At 45.6% G+C, this 21,190-nt stretch overlaps 1 protein-coding gene across 1 annotated transcript in view; it reads left to right on the top strand.

The window, feature by feature from the left end:
• Positions 1-10,721: 10,721 nt before the first annotated feature.
• The window catches only part of PTPN23 (protein tyrosine phosphatase non-receptor type 23), a 54,142-nt gene continuing 43,673 nt past the window's right edge, over positions 10,722-21,190 (top strand). Inside the window, exons 1-2 of the mRNA XM_081834173.1 lie at positions 10,722-10,871; positions 19,900-19,974. Coding sequence (XP_081690299.1) covers positions 10,788-10,871; positions 19,900-19,974 — 159 coding nt within the window. The 5' untranslated portion in view covers positions 10,722-10,787. The remainder of the gene's footprint in view (positions 10,872-19,899; positions 19,975-21,190) is intronic.

Here is a 21,190-nt window from a genome sequence, read left to right as displayed (position 1 = left end):
ACAGCGCCGGCCCGTCCCTCTCAGAATGACAGGGGCACCCCAGGGGTCATCTAGTCCAACCCGCTGCAATGCAGGAATCTCAGCTAAATGATAGTGGAATTATAGAGTTGGAAGGGACCCTTAAGGGTCATCTAGTCCAACCCCTTGCAATGCAGGGATCTCAGCTGAATGATAATGGAATTATAGAGTCAGAAGGGACCCTTAAGGGTCATCTAGTCCAACCCGCTGCAATGCAGGGATCTCAGCTGAATGATAATGGAATTATAGAGTCGGAAGGGACCCTTAAGGGTCATCTAGTCTAACCCCCTGCAATGCAGGGATCTCAACGCAAGCATCCATGCTGTATGGCTGCTTAATAATAATAATAATAATAATAATAATAATAATAATAATAATTTCTTATTTGTACCCTGCCCATCTGGCCAGGTTTCCCCAGCCACTCTGGGTGGCGTCCAACTGAAGATTAAAAATACATCAAAATGTCACCCATTAAAAATATCCCTGAGCAGGGCTGCCTTCAGATGTCTTCTAAATGTCAGGTAGTTGTTTATCTCTTTGACATCTGAAGGGAGGGCGTTCCACAGGGCGGGCGCCACTACCGAGAAGGCCCTCTGCCTGGTTCCCTGTAGCTTTGCTTCTTGCAGGGAGGGATCCGCCAGAAGGCCCTCGGTGCTGGACCTCAGTGTCCGGGCTGAACGATGGGGGTGGAGACGCTCCTTCAGGGATACTGGACCGAGGCCGCTTAGGGCTTTCAAGGTCTGCACCAACACTTTGAATTGTGCTCGGAAACGTACTGAGAGCCAATGCAAGTCTTTCAAGACCGGTGTTATGTGGTCTCGGCGGCCACTCCCAGTCTCCAGTCTACCTGCCACATTCTGGATTAGTTGTAGTTTCCGGGTCGCCTTCAAAGGTAGCCCCACGTAGAGCACATTGCAGTAGTCCAAGCGGGAGATAACCAGAGCATGGCGAGACAGCGCGCAGGCAGGTAGGGTCTCATCCTGCGTACCAGGTGGAGCTGGTGGACAGCTGCTCTGGACACAGAATTGACCTGTGCCTCCATGGACAGCTGTGAGTCCAAAAAACCTCTAGCAAAGGGGAGTCTGCTGTCTCCTGAGGGAGTCCTTCCATGCCACTGCCTTAACTGGCACTGGGTTGCCCAAGAGACACGCGTCCCGTGCTGTTGCAGGGGACGGCGCAACAATGCTGTAGAACGGAGCAAGAGAGATGGGGAGGTGCCAAATTTTTGTCCACTGGAATTTGAAAACCCAAAGGCTGCGAGTAGTGTGCGCATCAGGCAGATCTTTCCAAACTTTTCATGTTGGTGGCACACTTTATAGACATTCGTCATTTCACGGCACAGCAATTCAGTTTTACTAGCAAACCAGAGGTTAAGCTAACCCCTTTTAGGCGACACACCTACACACTGCAGCCGACACACTAACATGCCATGACACACAGTTTGGGAAGCTCTGGCTTAGGGTAAAGCAGGGAGACACACCGCCTAAGAGGGAAGCAGCATTGGTGCAGTGGTAGGAGTGCCACACTAGAATTGTAGAGAATTGCTGAAAAGAAATGTTTTCAGCGGACGCCAAAAAGAGTGCATCTGCCTGATGTAAACAGGCAGGGAGTTCCACAGTTTTCCAGTGATGGTGATGATGATTTATTTATACCCTGCCCATCTGGCTGGGTTTCCCCAGCCACTCTGGGCAGCTTCCAACAAAATATTAAAATATAGTGGTACCTTGGGTTACATACACTTTAGGTTACAGACTTCGCTAACCCAGAAATATTACCTCGGGTTAGGAACTTTGCTTTAGGATAAGAACAGAAATTGTGCTCCAGCGGTGCGGCAGCAGCAGGAGGCCCCATTAGCTAAAGTGGTGCTTCAGGTTAAGAACAGTTTCAGGTTAAGAACGGACCTCCGGAACAAATTAAGTACTTAACCCGAGGTACCACTGTACAGTAATGCATCAAACATTAAAAGCTTCCCTAAAGAGGGCTGCCTTCAGATGTCTTCTAAAAGTCAGTTAGTTGTTCTTCTCTTTGACATCTGGTGGGAGGGCGTTGCACTGGGCGGGCGCCACCACCGAGAAGGCCCTCTGCCTGGTTCCCTGTACCTTGGTCGTGTTCATAAACACCCTGCAAAGCAATCAGTCTGAATGTTCAACAACCAGGTTGTCTGGAAGCGATCGGGGTATAAATGGAACGTTTAAACCTCCTTCAGCCTCCTTTCCAGCCCTGGGTGATCTATTCTAGAAGGATCAGCACCAGGAAGTGATATTTGGAAGTAATTAACTCTTTTTGGGGGGGGGAGGGGAAAAAACTCCTCTTCCGCAGTAAAAATAGGCTCCTGCCTTCTGCTTGATTTTTCTATTTTGGTGGTGCCTTTGTCAGCCAGGAGAAGAAAGGGGAGGGAAGGAGCTGACGATATAAACAAGAAAACAAGCCCTTTTCCTTTTAATGTTAAAAGAGATGGTATATATCTAAAAGAGGACATTTCAGGACTAGGAGTGAGTTGCATAATCGCATGTGGGCTGGCCATATGAGGGATAATTGCATGGGAAGAATAGAGGGAGAGCAGTGAAGAGTCCCAAACAACTGCTCCTGAACCATTTTTAGAGGATGTATCGGTGAGAAAGGGCAAAGGTGATGGGCGGCGGAGAGAATCAATAGGGGGAGAGGGTCCTACAAAACAAATTGGCAAATTTGGAAGTGCTGCAAGATCGCTTCGTGACAGTCGAAGCCAAGCCCCTTTGCAGCCACCCTACCGTCTAAGATTATAACAGCCTTTTCTGATTATATAATAATCTTACACTTATACGACAACATTAATGGGGTACATTGCAACAATCAAGGCAGAGCTCCATGTTCAGCTAGATCTTCCATTTTCTCTGTATGTACATAGATGGGCAAATCATGATTGTGATCTACGGTGAAGGGTGGTATACAAATTTAGAAAATAATAATAATGGTGATGATTTGCGGTGCTCCCATATCTTCTTTCAGAGGGACTTGTGTTTTCAGTGCTGCTTATCCATTTAGTTATTGCATTTATAGTTTTACGTGGGGCTACCTTTGAAGGTAAGGGACACGGGTGGCGCTGTGGGTTAAACCACAGAGCCTAGGACTTGCTGATCGGAAGGTCGGCGGTTTGAATCCCCATAACGGGGTGAGCTCCCGTTGCTCGGTCCCTGCTCCTGCCAACCTAGCAGTTCGAAAGCACGTCAAAGTGCAAGTAGATAAATAGGAACCGCTCCGGCGGGAAGCTAAATGGCGTTTCCGTGCGCTGCACTGCTTTGGTTCACCAGAAGCGGCTTAGTCCTGCTGGCCACATGACTCGGAAGCTGTATGCCGGCTCCCTGGGCCAATAAAGCGAGATGAGCACAGCAACCCCAGAGTCGGCCACGACTGGACCTAATGGTCAGGGGTCCCTTTTCCTTTACCTTTGCAGGTGACTTGGAAACTGCAATTAATCCAGAATACGGCAGCTAGACTGGTGACTGGGTGTGGCCGCCAAGACCACATAACACCAGTCCTGAAACATTGGCTCCCAGTACGTTTCCGAGCACAATTCAAAGTGTTGGTGCTGACCTTTCAAGCCCTAAACGGCCTCGGTCCTGTATACCTGAAGGAGCGTCTCCACCCCCAATGTTCATCCTGGGCACTGAGGTCCAGCACCGAGGGCCTTCTGGCGGTTCCCTCCCTGCGAGATGCCAAGTTACAGGGAACCAGGCAGAGGGCCTTCTTGGTAGTGGCACCTGCCCCGTGGAACGCCCTCCCAGCAGATGTCAATAAACAACTATTATACTTTCAAAAGACAACTGAAGGTGGCCCTGTTTAGGGAAGTTTTTAATGTCTGATGCTGTATTGTTTTTAATATTCGGTTGGAAGCCACCCAGAGTGGCTGGGGAAACCCAACCAGATGGGCGGGGTATAAATGATAAATTATTATTTTTATTATTTTATATCCTACCCTACCAATAGCGGGTCCAATGAGGCGGTTTCTGCACATGCTGTAGACGGACATGAGGGCCAGATGGGGCTTGTCAATCTGGGAAGCGAGCCCCTCTAGGAGAAGGAAGACTCTGATCCTGAACTTCCACAGTCTTGTGGCTATATACTTGTTTGGGAGTTAACCCCCAAGGAAAAATCCACACCCACTGCCTTGAGGGATATATTTGGGAGAACAAAAGGTGTAAACCCTACACAAATCTGGAATGGAGTCCCTAAAATGGTTAGATGGTGCCTTGTGTGCCTCCTTCCAGCAACTCCTGCAGCCAAGCCAGTGCCAGACGTCTTGCTTTGCTTTCCTTTGGACCCCTTCAGCGAGGCTGAGAGGGGGGTCTTGTTGTCTGGGCAGCCCAGGACCTCCAGACACACTGGCCAGACTTGTGCCCCAGGGATGGTCACTTCGGTGCTGCTAACACAGCAAAAACAACACAGGAGGCAGCAGCTACCAGTTTGACCCCTTGTAGGCGCACTCCATTGTCTCTTGAGACAGATGGATGCCCATGAATCCTACACTTTTCTCCAAGGGGCTCAAGGTGGATCTCCCCCTCATCATTTTAATAATAATAATAATAATAATAATAATAATAATAATAATAATAATAATGTATTCTTTATATCCCGCCCATCTGGCTGTGTTTCCTCAGGCACTTTAATCGCCACAAGATCTCAGTCAGGTAGGTTAGACACATTGACGGGCCCAGGGAGCTTCCTGGCTGAGAGTGAAACTGGTCTTTTCCAGGTCCTAGTCCATGGATAGGCAAACTAAGGCCCAGGGGCTGGATCGGGCCCCATCGCCTTCTAAATCTAGCCCGCAGATGGTCCGGGAACCAGCGTGTTTTTACATGGTAAAGGTAAAGGTACCCCTGCCCGAAGGCCAGTCGTGTCCGACTCTAGGGTTATTTGTGGGGCATAGGAATTCTTTCTTTCTTTCTTTCTTTCTTTCTTTCTTTCTTTCTTTCTTTCTTTTCTTTCTGGGAAATGATCTATAATGAACTGAAAAAGGTACTTAAGTACACTTTCCCTAAGAAACCAGAGGCCTTTCTCCTGGGCATAGTCGGCCAATTGGTGTCAAAGAAGGATAGAACTTTTTTTATGTATGCTACAACAGCAGCAAGAATACTCATCACAAAGTACTGGAAGACACAAGATCTACCCACCGTGGAAGAATGGCAGATGAAGGTGATGGACTATATGGGTTTGGCAGAGATGACGAGCAGAATCCGAGACCAGGGAAGAGAAACGGCAGAAGAGGACTGGAAAAAATTTAAAGACTATTTAAAGAAATATTCAAAAATTAGTGAATGCTAGATTGAAGCTGGATGAGAAAATTAGGGGTTAATAGCGGTAATGGTTAAGTTAAATGAAAATGAGTATTATCAAAATTAAGTTGAAATTAAGGGAAGGATTTGTTGACCAATTAATTAGACATGAGAATACAGAAAGGGGAGGTAAGAGGAAGTCGGGAAAGTAAGTCATAAGAAATTAAGAGTTGAAATTATATATGTTGTATGTTTTTATTGTTATGTTTTATTTGTTAATGTTTTGTTTGTTGTGATAAAAATTTGTGGAAACTTCAATAAAAAATTATAAAAAACAAAAACAAAATATAGTCCGGCCCCCCACAAGGTCTGAGGGAGAGTGGACCGGCCCCCTGCTGAAAAGGTTTCCTGACCCCTGTTAAACCCACCAACTGTTGCAGCACCCAATACTTATCCCAAGAGAATTATTTTAATATCATAAGCAATAAAAGAACATGCAGTTAAGAGAATGAACACCTTCGGAAGCTATCTTAGGTTTTAACAACAGAGGTATTGTATCTAAAATACAGTGGTACCTCGGGTTAAGTACTTAATTCGTTCCGGACGTCCATTCTTTTTATTATTATTTATTTTTTTTAAGTTCCTGTTGGCATTGGTCTATCGCAGATTTATTAGAATCACAGAATCACATCCCCTCCAACCTTTCCCCGATGGAAATAGGGGCATCCTAAGGAAAAGTGAGGGACGAAGGTGGTGCTGTAGGTTAAACCAGAGCCTAGGGCTTTGACGTGCTTTGACGTGCTTTTTAAACTGCTAGGTTTTTTTTTTTTTAAATAATTTTTATTAATTTTACAACATAAACAAAAAAACAGACAAACATAACACGACTTCCCCAAACCTCCCCTTCACTGCATCCTTATTTTAAAATTTTTTAGCAATCCTTCATCCCTTTTTATATTTAATTCTCTTTAAGGCTTTTTTTAAATTTCAATTTTTACAGCTGTAATTCTTTATATCCAATCCCTTGACATCTTAACATTCCGAAATTTTACAACAATTTTTAAGATAGATTTTGAATTTTTTCCAGTCTTCTTCCACTGTCTCTCTCTTCTGGTCACGGATTCTGCCAGTCATCTCTGCCAATCCCATAAATTCAGTCACCTTGGTCTGCCATTCTTCCAGAGTAGGTACTTCTTTAGTCTTCCAATACTTCGCCAAAAGAATTCTTGCTGCTGTTGTTGCGTACATAAAGAATGTTCTATCTTTCTTTGGAACCATTTGGCCCACCATGCCCAAGAGAAAAGCCTCTGGTTTCTTTATAAATGTCCACTTAAGGATTTTCTTAATTTCATTATAGATCATTTCCCAGTAGGCCTTAATCTTCGGGCAGGTCCACCAAAGATGATAAAAAGTTCCTTCGCATTCATTACACTTCCAGCAATTGTTATTGGGCAGATGATATATCTTTGCAAGCTTGACTGGGGTCATGTACCACCTATAGATCATTTTCATTATATTCTCTTTCAAGGCACTACATGCCGTAAATTTAATACCTGTGGTCCATAACTGCTCCCAGTCAGCAAACATAATATCATGACCAACATCTTGTGCCCACTTAATCATAGCTGATTTAACCGTTTCATCCTGTGTGTTCCATTTTAGCAGCAAATTATACATTCTAGACAAATTCTTAGTATTGGGTTCTAGCAATTCTGTTTCTAACTTTGACCTCTCCTTCTGAAATCCTAGTTTCCTGTCCTGCTTAAAGGTTTCATTAATCTGGTAATAATGTAACCAGTCTCGGACTTTAGGTTTCAATTTCTCAAAGCTCTGTAGTTTCAGGTTTTCACCATCATATTCTATAATTTCACAATATTTTGGCCAATCTGAGTCCATGTTCAGTCTTTTTACCGCCTTGGCTTCCATTGGTGACAACCACCTGGGGGTTTTACTCTCTAACAAATCTTTATATCGATTCCATACATTATACAGTGCTTTCCTGACAATATGGTTTTTAAAGTTTCTATGTACCTTTACCTTGTCATACCATAAATATGCATGCCAACCAAAGTTATTATCATAACCTTCCAGATCCAGAATATCTGTATTCTCAAGAAGTAGCCATGGTTTCAGCCAGCAGAAGGCTGCTGCTTCATAGTAAAGTTTTAAGTCCGGCAGGGCAAAGCCCCCTCTATCCTTTGCATCGGTCAGAATCTTGAATTTTATTCTGGGTTTTTTGCCCTGCCAGACAAATTTAGATATATCTTTCTGCCACTTCTTGAAACAATCCATCTTGTCTAAAATTTGCAGTGTCTGGAACAAAAATAACAATCTCGGCAATACATTCATCTTGATGACAGCAAATCGGCCTAACAAGGAAAGTCTCAGCCTAGACCATATATCGAAATCTTTCTTCACTTCCAACCAACATTTCTCATAATTATCTTTAAATAAGTTCACATTCTTAGATGTTAAGTTCACCCCCAGATATTTTACTCTTTTTGCAATTTCCAAACCGGTTTCTCTTTGGAAGCTATCTTTTCCCCCCATCGTTAGATTTTTTTCCAACACCTTTGTCTTATGTTTGTTTAATTTAAAACCTGCTACTTGACCAAATATTTCAATTAGTTCCAAAACTCTTTTTGTACTGGCTTCTGGCTGTTGTAATGTCAAAACTAGATCATCTGCAAATGCTCTTAACTTATATTGTTTAGTTCCGACCTGTATTCCTTTAACCAGCTGGTCCCTTCTAATCATGTTCAGGAAAACCTCCAGTACCGATATAAACAATAGGGGGGATATTGGGCATCCCTGTCGTGTCCCTTTCTCTATTGGAATCTCGTCCATAACCATACCATTTACAATTAATTTAGCCTTTTGCTCAGAATATATTGCACCTATACCATTTTCAAAATTTTTGCCTACCCCCATCCCTTGGAGATTCCTCTTCATAAAACTCCAACAAATGTTGTCAAAGGCTTTCTCTGCGTCCACAAAAATCAACACAGCCTTTCTATTTATGTCAGTTTCCAGGAGTTCTAAAATGTCTATAATGTTCCTCACATTGTCTGACAATTGTCTACCTGGTAGAAAGCCTGTTTGGTCCCCGTGAATCTCCTCTAGCAAAACTTTTTTAAATCTTTTTGCTAAAATGTCTGCAAAAATTTTATAATCCACATTCAGAAGTGATATAGGGCGGTAGTTCTTAACTTGATGTTTCTCAGTTTCTGTCTTCGGTATAAGTGAGATGAATGCTTCCTTCCACGATTCGGGAGCCTTTTTCCCCTCCAAGATTTGGTTACAAACTTCTTTCAATGGTTGTACTAGCCATTCCTTCAGGCATGTACTAGCCATTCCTTCAGGCTGCTAGGTTGGCAGGAGCAGGGACCGAGCAACAGGAGCTCACCCCGTCGCGGGGATTCGAACCGCCGACCTTCTGATCGGCAAGCCCTAGGCTCCATGGTTTAACCCACAGCGCCACCCGCGCCCATGTACAGTGGTACCTCTGGTTACGTACTTAATTCGTTCCGGAGGTCCGTACTTAACCTGAAACCGTTCTTTACCTGAAGCACCACTTTAGCTAATGGGGCCTCCCGCTGCCGCCGTGCCGCCAGAGCACGATTTCTGTTCTTATCCTGAAGCAAAGTTCTTAACCTGAAGCACTATTTCTGTTTTGTTTTTTTTTAAATTATTTTTATTGAGTTTACAGAATACAGAAAAAAAGACAGATAAAAGAGAAAAAATATAAAGGTTACAAATTTCCATAATCCTTTTTTAACAAACCTACTGAACTTCCCCACAACCTCCAGACCCTGCATTCTTTGTACTACAAACATCAGCAATTTGTTATCTTGTTTCGTAACTTATTGTATCTTTCAATTTATCATGTTACTGAATTCAAAATGTGATATCCCAGTTCTTATATATTTAAATTTAAACATAATAAAGTTATTTCATAATTCCACCTCTGACTTCTTGTGCCTTGGTTTTCATTTCACCTATTACAATTGCTGAAGCTAAAATTTCTTAAATAGTGCATTTTCTTAACATTCATACAACTTATAATGTTTTTGCAAATAGTCCTTAAATTTTTTCCAGTCCTCTTCCATTGCTTCTTCTCCCAAGTCTCGGATTCTGCCGGTCATTTCGGCCAGTTCCATATAGTCCATCAACTGCGTCTGCCATTCCTCCAGCGTGGGTAAATCTTTTGTCTTCCAATACTTTGCTATGAGAATTCTTGCTGCTGTGTTGGCATACATAAAAAAAGTTCTATCCTTCTTTAACACTTTCTGGTCCACAATGCCCAGAAGAAAGGCCTCCCTGAAGCACTATTTCTGGGTTAGCGGAGTCTGTAACCTGAAGCGTCTGTAACCTGAGGTACCAGTAGTAACCAGTAGGAAACCAGTAGTAACCAGTAGGAGAACATTTCAATCTCCCAGGACATTCTATACAAGATCTCAAAGTAGCTGTTTTACTACAAAGGAATTTCAGAAATAGACTGGAAAGAGAAGCTGCTGAATTACAACTTATCACCAAACTCAAAACCATGGAAAAACCTGGTCTGAACAAAGACCTTGGATTCTTATCTCATTATACATGACAAAGCCATTTTTCACCTTTTCACCCCTTGCTTTTTCCTGTAAGACCTATTGCAGTCGTTAAGAGTCGTCAACAGGCTCATCACAGCTATCTGCCAATCACCCATTCCCACCACCCTTCTGAGTAATACCCCTCCCCACCTTCTCACTATATAGAAGGGTCTGGAAACTTCTGTTTCAGTGTATCTGAAGAAGTGTGCATGCACACGAAAGCTCATACCTAGAACTGACTTAGTTGGTCTTTAAGGTGCTACTGGAAGGAATTTGTTTTGTTTTGACTATGGCAGACCAACACGGCTACCTATCTGTAACTGAGGTACCTCTGTACTTATAAAACTAATAAAGATTATCATGGGGGTAAAAAGAAAGGACAATAAGGTCTGGAGTAACAGAAAGGCACCCCTGAGGGTCATTTAGACCAGTGTTTCCCAACCTTGGGCCTCCAGCTGTTTTTGGACTACAACTCCCATCATCCCTTGCCACTGGTCTTGCTTGCTAGGCATGATGGGAGTTGTAGTCCAAAAACAGCTGGAGACACCAGGTTGGGAAACACTGCGCCCCCCCTGCAATGCGGGCATGCTGCGCACATCCAGATGCGCTCCCTTAACCCCTGCGCTCCCTTCAGCGCTTTGCCGAACTACAACTCCCATCAGCCCCGAGCGAGAGCGGCCGGCGGCCGGGGCTTCTGGGAGTTGTAGTCCACCGAGCGCCTTTCCCCGGGAACTCCGCTTCCCGTCAGGCGCCGCGGCTTCCGGCGGGGAGTGGGCGGGGCGCCGGAAGTCGGGCCGGGCCGGAGGAGCCCCCTCAGCGTCGTCTTCCTTCGTCCTGCTCCTGCTGGTCGGGCTGGCTGGGCTGGGCTTGGGCCTCCTGGCAGGGGCCCGGCTGGTGCGGCGAGGCGAGGCCAGGCCAGGCCGGAGGGATGGAGGCCGTGCCCCGCATGCCCATGATCTGGCTGGACCTCAAGGAGGCCGGAGACTTCGGCTTCCACCAGGCCGTCAAGAAGGTGGGAGGAGGCGCGCGCGGGGGGGGGAGGGGCAGGGGGCACGATTCAGAGGAGTAGTATTCTTATTATTATTATTATCCCACTGGGGAAGGGGCAGAGGCCTAAGGGGGAGGGGGAGGGGTACACAGCATTATTATTATTATTATTATTATTATTATTATTATTATCATCCCACTGGGGGAAGGGCAGAGGCCTAGGGGCAGGCATTATTGTTATTATTATTATTATTACTATTATTACTATTATTACTATTACCTAGTGGACAAGGGGAGGGGCAGAGGCCTAAGGGGGAGGGGGAGAGGCAGACAGCATTATTATTATTATTATTATTATTATTATTATTATTATTATCCCAGTGGGGGAGGGGCAGAGGCATAAGGGGTAGGGGGAGAGGCAGACAGCATTATTATTATTATTATTATTATTATTATTATTATTATTATCCCACTGGGGGAAGGGGCAGGGGCCTAAGGGGGAGGGGGGAGGGGTACACAGCATTATTATTATTGTTATTGTTATTATTATCCCACTGGGGGAAGGGGCAGAGGCCTAGGGGCAGGCAGTATTGTTATTATTATTATTGTTATTACTATTAGCCTAGAGGGGAAAGGGAAGGGCAGACAGCAGCATTATTATTATTATTATTATTATTATTATCACAGTGGGGGAGGGGCAGAGGCCTACGGGGTAGGGGCAGGCGGCATTATTGTTATTACTATTAGTCTAGTAGGGAAGGGGAGGGGCAGAAGACTAGGGGGGAGGGGGAGAGGCAGACAGCATTATTATTATTATTATTACTATTATTATTAGCCTAGTGGGGAAGGGGAGGGGCAGAGGCCTAAGGGGGAGGGGCAGACAGCATTACAGTGGTGCCCCGCAAGACGAGCGCCTCGCAAGACGGAAAACCCGCTAGACGAAAGGGTTTTCCATTTTGGAGGCGCTCCGCAAAATGAATTTCCCTATGGGCTTGCTTCGCAAGACGAAAATGTCTTGCGAGTTCCTGCGGGGGTTTTTCCCTTTTCCCCCCCTTTTCCTAAGCCCTAAGCCGCTTATCAGCTGATCCGCTAAAAGCCGCTAAACCGCTAATAGCGCTAATCCGCTAAGCCGTCAATGGGCTTGCTTTGCAAGACGAAAAAACCGCTAGACGAAGAGACTCGCGGAACGGATTAATTTCGTCTTGCGAGGCACCACTGTATCATTATTATTATTATTATTATTAGCCTAGTGGGGGCGGGGTGGGGAAGAGGCAAAGGCCTAGGGGGTATGAGGTAGGGGCAGGCATAATAATAATAATGCCTAGTGTTTTTCAAACCTTTCCCCCTTCTCTGGTGCCACACTTTCGAACCAACAATTTTGCTTGCCGATTTATTTTTTTTAAATAGATAAGGAACACATTGGAAAACGGCGTGGACGGGGGACTCTGAGCGGTGCTTGATTTATAACATAGAACACAACTACTTTAGAACATGATCCTGGGACATCCAGGAAGCATAGACAAAGCACAAATCTTTCCCAAAGTATAATTATATGTTATATTATCATTCTCAAAATATGATTATATATTATACTGTACTACAGTGCAATGTTTTAACAGTTTCCTGGATTGCCCTTGGATCTTCCTCCCCTGCCACACCCTTTGAGAAGCCTTCAAGCTGAAGGTCCCAGCATGGGTTAGCAACACAGCACCAAAAGGGGGGGGGGAAGGTTCAGAACAACTCCCAGTTATTTGGTGGGTCTTAAAAAACATACCCCTCAAGCTAAGGTATGGTTCTGAGGAGGAGGCTTAGCACCGTATTTTTCGCTCTATAAGACGCACCAGGCCATAAGACGCACCTTGTTTTTGGAGAAGGAAAACAAGAACAAAAAATATCCTGAATCCCAGACGCCAGAACAGCAAAAGCAGTGATCCCTCTTGCTGTTCTGGCTTCTGGGATAGCTGCGCAGCCTGCATTCGCTCCATAAGACGCACACACATTCCCCCCTTACTTTTTAGGTGGGGAAAAGTGGGTCTTATAGAGCAAAAAATACGGTATTTTCTTGATGTGGAGCCCTGAGCATATGAAGGTGGGGCTTATTGTTATTGTTGTTCGTTTATTGCTTGCATGTGGGGACCTCTCTGCGTGCTGTTATGGAGCAGGCGGTTGGCGATGGTTTGGGGAGCAGTAAGTTGACGAGTGCAATCTCAAAACCTGAAATTCGCTGGGCTAAGGGGTTTCTGACCTAAATGAAGGAACTGAGTGTGCTCCCTTGATGTGATGGTTGATCAGTGAAGAGCGTTCTTGAGAAATCAGGGTCAAGGAATTGGGAGCAGGGCTTGAAGTGCAGTTTGGTGAGAGGGCAAAATAATAATAATAATAATAATAATAATAATAATAATAATAATAATAATAATTCATTATTTGTACCCTGCCCATCTGGCTGGGTTTCCCCAGCCACTCTGGGCAGCCTCCAACAAAAATTAAAAATACATCAAAGGGGAAAGTTCGTTGGAATAGGAGGGAAGGTTGTGAGGCGTGACGGGTGATGACTGAGAGTGTGGGAGGAAATGTGGGTGTATTTAGGGCCTTTAGTCTCGACAAACAATCTCCGGGCTCATCTTCTGAACTTCTGGCTCAGTCTCTTTAATTGGGCTGCTCTTCTGCCCCCAATGAATGACTTAGCACACTTCACGCCTGCCATTCTCTTTGTCTCCATACAGTATCTGCCTAAATCCAAATTATATTCAGTTGCTCTGTCACATACACTTTCCTTGCCACATCCAATTAATAATCTTGTGCCCCTTGTAGCCTCTTCAAGTTGGCAGTGGCCTGATGCAGGTAGCCCTTGGGCCAGCCTCCCCTGACCTACTGCCTTCCAGATGTTTGGGACTATAGTTATGCCTGCTGGGGCTGATGGGAGTTGTAGTCCTAGGGAACACATTAAATGGATGAACTCTCTTGTGCAGGCATCCCCAAACTCGGCCCTCCAGATGTTTTGGGACTACAACTCCCATGACCCATAGCTAACAGGGCCAGTGGTCAGGGATGATGGGAATTGTAGTCCCAAAACATCTGGAGGGCCGAGCTTGGGGGTGCCTGCTCTTGTGCCATGGAAGCAGCACCTTGTGCTTGGGGAAGAGAATTTTAAAAAGGAACCCACAATGGGTGCCTTAGGTTCTGACAGAGTGACTCTTGGCAAGTGTTCTCCAAAATGTCTCAAGTCTCTGGATGTTGATGTACTGCTGACTTCAAGATCAATAGTGAGCCGTGTAAGGTGTATTTGTAATAACCGGAGGTTATAGGGCGGAATACAAATTTAATAAAATAATCATAATAGGCTTGACTGCTAGTCACTCACCAACTGTTGAGCAAATAGGATTGCGGACCATCAATAAAATAATAAAATAAAATGGAGGGTGACTTAGCCAGGCAAAAGTCATACAAGTGGGAGACCGAGCGAGAGCACTTTCTGCTTGCCATTATAGTGGTACCTCGGGTTACATACGCTTCAGGTTACAGACTCCACTAACCCAGAAATAGTACCTCGGGTTAAGAACTTTGCTTCAGGATGAGAACAGAAATCGTGCTACGGCGGCAGCAGGAGGCCCCATTAGCTAAAGTGGTGCTTCAGGTTAAGAACAGTTTCGGGTTAAGAACGGACCTCCGGAATGAATTAAGTACTTAACCCGAGGTACCACTGTATTAAGGATATTGGCATCAAGGACCACTTTGAGGTTTTCTACAGTCAAGTGGCATATAAATACTATGAAATGAACATCGCCCTTCTTTGGAAAATGGGCTGCAGTCTGATAGCAACCCCAAGATTCTTTTGGAAAATCTGAAGCAGTTAAGAGATTTATGTGGTGCCCTCCAAAGTCATTCAAATAACAGTCAAGCATCCTGTAATGTAAAAATGGCACCAGTAATTGGGAAATGTTGGGGATCCTGTGGGACAAGGAAGTACAAGCAAAATACCCAATTAACTCCATCCTGTTCTTCTTACCGGCTTTCTAGTCAGAGTCTATTCGGTAAGGTTTCCTACTTTTGCTTTTGGGCATCTCCAACTGCAATGCCTTTTGTAGCTGCTTGGTTGCTATTCTTATATCCATGCTAAGGGGGAAAACCCCACACCTATCGCAGCGCAAGCGAGCGTGACGAAACCCAGAAATATACACTTCTGGGTTTGCCACGTTCGCAACCCAAAAGTTACATTACCTTCACTGTACAGTGGTACCTCGGGTTAAGTACTTAATTCGTTCCGGAGGTCTGTTCTTAACCTGAAACTGTTCTTAACCTGAAGCACCACTTTAGCTAATGTGGCCTCCTGCTGCCACCATGCCAGCGCCGGGCATTTCTGTTCTCATCCTGAAGCAAAGTTCTTAACCCGAGGTACTATTTCTGGGTTAGCAGAGTCTGTAACCTGAAGCGTCTGTAACCTGAAGCGTATGTAACCCGGGGTACCACTGTATTACATCAGGAGCGTTCTTGGTAATTTCTCATGTGTTTAGACTTATTTCCTACCCTTGGAAAGCTCCTAACGCAGCGTCCCCAGAAGTTGTACTGTAATAAAAGCGATAATTGAAAAACAGCTTCAAGCAGTAAAATTCCCCAGGCATCTCTGATGGGCAGTTTTGCCTGGATTTGCCTGTGATGTCGCTTCTGCTCAGAAGGAAAGGGGCTGAGTCATAGTCTGCTGATGGCTGGTCTTGCCGTTCCTGTTTCTCTCTATAGAAAATGACTCTGTGCATGCATGCGCATAGGAGGCAGAGATCACACAGGGTGCAAAGTCTCTGAGCCAGGAAAATGCTTTGTACAGTGGTACCTCGGGTTAAGAACTTAATTCGTTCTGGAGGTCTGTTCTTAACCTGAAACTGTTCTTAACCTGAAGCACCACTTTAGCTGATGTGGCTGCCTGCTGCTGCTCCGCTGCTGCACGATTTCTCTTCTCATCCTGAAGCAAAGTTCTTAACCTGAAGCACTCTTTCTGGGTTAGCGGAGTCTATAACCTGAAGCGTATGTAACCTGAAGCATATGTTACCCGAGGTACCACTGTACTTACATAAAACAAAATAAAAAATTCCTTCCGGTAGCACTTTAGAGACCAACTAAGTTTGTTATTGGTATGAGCTTTCATGTGCATGTACACTTCTTCAGATACACTGAAACAGAATCACCAGACCCTTATATATAGTGAGATGGTGGAGAGGCGTGTTACTCAGAAGGGTGATGGGAAAGCTCATACCAATAACAAACTTAAAGGTAAAGGGACCCCTGACCATTAGCTCCAGTCGTGGCCGACACTGGGGTTGTGGCGCTCATCTCGCTTTATTGGCCGAGGGAGCCGGCGTACAGCTTCCGGGTCATGTGGCCAGCATGACTAAGCCGCTTCTGGAGAACCAGAGTAGCGCACGGAAATGCTGTTTACCTTCCCGCCGGAGTGGTACCTATTTATCTACTTGCACTTTGAGGTGCTGTCGAACTGCTAGGTGGGCAGGAGCAGAGTGTGGTGGAGTCTCCTTCTTTGGAGGTCTTTAAGCAGAGGCTTGACAACCATATGTCAGGAGTGCTCTGATGGTGTTTCCTGCTTGGCAGGGGGTTGGACTCGATGGCCCTTGTGGTCTCTTCCAACTCTATGATTCTATAGGGCCTGAGCAATGGGAGCTCACCCCGTCGCGGGGATTCGAACCAACGACCTTCCGATCAGCAAGCCCAAGGCTCAGTGGTTTAACCCACAGCGCCACCTGCGATCCATTTAATAACAAACTTAGTTGGTCTCCAAGGTGCTACTGGAAGGATATTTTTTTTATTTTGACTACAGCAGACCAACACGGCTACCTGCTTTGTACTTGAGAGGGGAGAGTGGTCTCCTGGCTGGCCGCTGTTGAGACCAGGATGCTTGTATAATGGGTCTCTATTTATATTTATATTATAAAAAGGTAAAGGGACCCCTGATCATTAGGTCCAGTCATGGCCGACTTTGGGGTTGCGGTGCTCATCTCGCTGTATTCCCACCAGAGCGGTACCTATTTATCTACTTGCACTTTGACGTGCTTTCGAACTGCTAGGTTGGCAGGAGCTGGGACCAAGCAACAGGAGCTCACCCCGTCGTGGGGATTCGAACTGCCGACCTTCTGATCGACAAGTCTTAGGCTCTGTGGTTTAACCCACAGCGCCACCCGCATCCCTTATTTATATTATATCCACATGCAAATCTCCCTTGGCTGTGGATCACAGTGACTTTCTTCCGGCCTTGATTTTCCCAGCTGCGAAAAGGGTGTAAGAGGGATTTGTTTTACTCTGTGGCGGTCAGGATAAAGTTTATTGCAAATCAAAGGTCCTGCGTAAGGCAGGCAGCTTCCCTGGACGCCTGAGTTGGTTCTTTTCTTTACAACATGATGAGGCCTCTTTTCTGCAGTACACCTGTTCCCGGGAGCAAAGAATGTGGCTTATCTTGTTGACAGAGCAGGGAACGGTCTCCGGAAAGCTTGTGAGGATGGTAAATGGCTTATGAGAACAAGAGCTGTAGATTGGATTGTATTATTTTTACATTTGTATCTCACCTTTTCTGCAAGGAGCTCTAAGCGGCACACATATTTCTCCCCCCTATCTCATTTTATCCCCACAACAGCCCCGTGAGGTAGGCTAGGCTGAGGATGAGTGAGTGGCCCAAGAGCACACCCAGTGAGTGTCACATGGGGATTTGATTTATTTATTGATTGATTGATTTTATTGGAATTTAATTTACAACATAACACAACCCCCCCCCCCAATACACATTAAATGTGAACATAACATACAACAATACAAACAACCACATAAAAAACTTCCTTTATCCTGTATCTGGACTCCTTATTTACTTCTTATAAACTGTGTCCTTTATGAATAGTTATTAAGATTTTTCTAATTATAACTTTAATATCCATAAAGTCTCCTGCAGACATTAATCGAAACAAGTCCAGGTATGTATTTTAGGGCACTTCACATGGGGATTTGAACCCCAGTCTCCCAGTCCCTAGCCCCCCACTGTCCCTCAGACCTTGTGGGGGGCCGGGCTATATTTTGAAAAAAAAAAAAAAAAATAATGAACGAATTCCTGTGCCCCACAAATAACCCAGAGATGCATTTTAAATAAAAGCACACATTCTACTCATGTAAAAACACGCTGATTCCCGGACCATCCGCAGGCCAGATTGAGAAGGCGATTGGGCCAGATCCGGCCCCAGGGCCTTAGGTCGCCTGCCCATGCCCTGGCCCGATGCTCTAACCACCACACCGCTGTGGCTTTCTGTGGAGGGAAGCTGGTTATAAGTGGGGACCGAGGTCTCTCTTCTGGTGGAGTCCCATGAGGAAAGAAAGCTGGAAGACTTGCTCATCTTTTTGGCTCATATCCACCAGGAGCCATGCTACGTTCTGTATTGTGGGTCTCATCCTGTGGAACTCTCTTCCAGTTGGGAGTCAGGCAGGCTACCACTTTATATGTCAAGTACCATTGAGACGCCTTTTCAGCAAAGTGATTGAGAGGGTAGTGGCAGGTCAGCTGCAGACACTCTTGAACTTTGTTGTTGTTTAGTCATTTAGTCGTGTCCGCCTCTTCGTGACCCCCTAGACCAGAGCATGCCAGGCACTCCTGTCTTCCACTGCCTCCCGCAGTTTGGTCAAACTCATGCTGGTAGCTTCGAGAACACTGTCCCACCATCTCGTTCTCCGTCGTCCCCTTCTCCTTGTGCCCTCCATCTTTCCCAGCATCAGGGTCTTTTCCAGGGAGTCTTCTCTTCTCATGTGGTGGCCAAAGTCTTGGAGTCTCAGCTTCAGGATCTGTCCTTCCAGTGACTCTTGAACTAGGGTTGCCATATTTGAAAAAGTGAAAATCAGGACACAAAAGCTGTTGAGCTTTTGGGGGGGGGGAGTTGTGAGCAAAATCTCCAAAATGAGAGAGGAAGTTTTGCCCTATTTTTAAGGAAATTCGCCAAAATATACACTTCTGAAATGGGTTACCATACGTCCAGGTTTCTCCAGACATTTCAGCTATTTTCCACCCAGACGCTGTTTACAATGGCCAAGTCGCTGCTATGTTTGGCAAATTCCGGATATATGGTAGCCCTGTCTTGAACGCAGCTGATTATCTTGAGGTGCTCCAGGCCTGGGTTTAGGAGAGCCACCTAGTGATAAAGAAGAGGCAGGTCCTTCTTGGTGGTGGCACCTCTGGAATACCCTCATCACCCTTGGGTGCTTCAATACTCTTGGCCTCAGGTAGCCATAGGGAGCTTGAAACACCTCTCAAACTTACCCAGATATTTCCTGTCCTTCAATTTTCAGGTGCCAGATTTTTGTTTTGTACACTCCTTCGTTGTGTTTCTAATATGCAGTTGTTTTCTGTTCCTTAATCTTGCTTTCATCTTGTTCTGCTTTAGAAAATTTTAATGAACGTTGTGGGTATTAATTTTATATAAACGGCTTAGAGATCACATTCACCAAGCTGCACTGACTCCTGGTGGAGTAAAGGATCGGGTTTAAGGTGCTGGTTTTAACCTTTAAAGCCCTATATGGCCTAGGACCCTTGTACCTACGGGACCGCCTCTCCTGGTATGTCCCATGGAGGACCTTACGATCTTCAAACAAAAACATCTTGGAGGTCCTGGGCCACAGGGAGGTTAGGCTGGCCTCAACCAGAGCCAGGGCCTTTTTGGCCGTGGCCCCGATCTGGTGGAACGCTCTGTCCCAAGAGACTCGGGCCCTGCGGGACTTGACATCTTTCCACAAGGCCTGCAAGACAGAGCTGTTCCACCAGGCCTTTGGCCAAGGCACAGTCTCACCCCCTCTCTCCTTCTGTAATCCTCACAGAACTCTAGCCCAATGGTTGCCATGAAATTGATTTTGAATTGATTTTAGAATGAATGGATTTTAGAATGCTGTGTTACTTTTATTGTTGTTAGCCGCTCCGAGCCTGGCTTCGGCTGGGGAGGGCGGGATATAAATAAAATATTGTTATTATTATTATTATATGTTCGATGAATAAATGGGTGCATTTCCTTCCCTCCCCCATATTCTAGTTTGTCCTGAAGAACTATGGTGAAAATCCAGAGAACTACAATGAAGAGTTGAAGAAGCTGGAGCAGCTGAGGCAGGTGAGGACATATGTGGTTTTCCTCCAACCCTCCTCTTCCTCTCCGTGATGGTGACGCGGGTTTACTTGGTTCACATGATGCAGTGCTGCCCACCAGGACCTTCAGGAGTCCGTAAGAGGGGAAACTGAGGCAGAGAAAAACAGATTGGGGAGGCAGTCTTGCTTTAACTTCCTTTCTTTTAAAATACTTACATTCCACTTTTCTTCTGAGTTGTTGTTTATTGAATTTATTACTCACTTTTTTTACCAAGGTAACACAGAACAACTCACAAAAACAACAACAACAAAATCCACAGAAAACTCTGAGAGGCAGTCTTGTTTTTAAAAGGCTGGATTAGAACATCCCACCCTCTCAAAGAGGCCACAGATAGTTAAAAGCTGAAGGCCTGGAGAAAAAGAGAAATGTTTTTCCTTAGTGCCTAAAGATATGTAATGATGGTGCCAGGGGAAACTCCCTGGGGAATGCATTCCACAAGCAGGGAGCCACCACAGAAGAGGCCCCGTTCTCATCTTGCTATCCTCCAGAACTTTCATGGCACATGAAGAAGGACCTCACAAGTTCCCAGTATATTTTCAAGCACAGTTCAAAGTGCTGGTGCTGACCATTAAAGCCCTAAACGGCCTTGGCCCAGTGTACCTGAAGGAGCGTCTCCACCCCCATCCTTCAGCCCGGACACTGAGGTCCAGCTCTGAGGGCCTTCTGGCGGTTCCCTCGCTGTGAGAAGTGAGGGTACAGGGAACCGGGCGGGGGGCCTTCTCAGTAGTGGCGCCCTCCCTGTGGAACGCCCTCCCATCAGATGTCAAGGAAGTAAACAACTATATGACTTTTAGAAGACATCTGAAGGCAGCCCTGTTTAGGGAAGTTTTTAAAGTTTGATGTTTGCTGAGTTTTTATTACATTGGAAGCCACCCAGAGTGGCTGGGCAACTCAGCCAGATGGACACAGTACAAATACCGTATTTTTCGTTCTATAGGACGCACATTTTCCCCTCCAAAAATTAAGGGGAAATGTGTGTGCATCCTATAGAGCGAATGCAGGCTGCGCCGCTAAGCCCAAAGCCAGAACAGGAAGACGGAGTACTGCGGAGCGCTCCGTCTCGCTGCTCTAGCTTGGGGATGGCTGCGCGCACAGCCTCTCCAGGGCAGCGGGGTGCCTTCACCCCTCTGTCCTGCAGAAGCTAGCAAGGCTGTTCCCAAGCCAGAACAGCGAGACGGAG

The sequence above is a fragment of the Podarcis erhardii genome (genome assembly GCF_964252035.2).
Source record: "Podarcis erhardii genome assembly, chromosome: 12".
In the NCBI taxonomy this organism is placed as follows: domain Eukaryota; kingdom Metazoa; phylum Chordata; class Lepidosauria; order Squamata; family Lacertidae; genus Podarcis; species Podarcis erhardii.
This window is presented reverse-complemented; position numbering and strand designations above follow the sequence as displayed.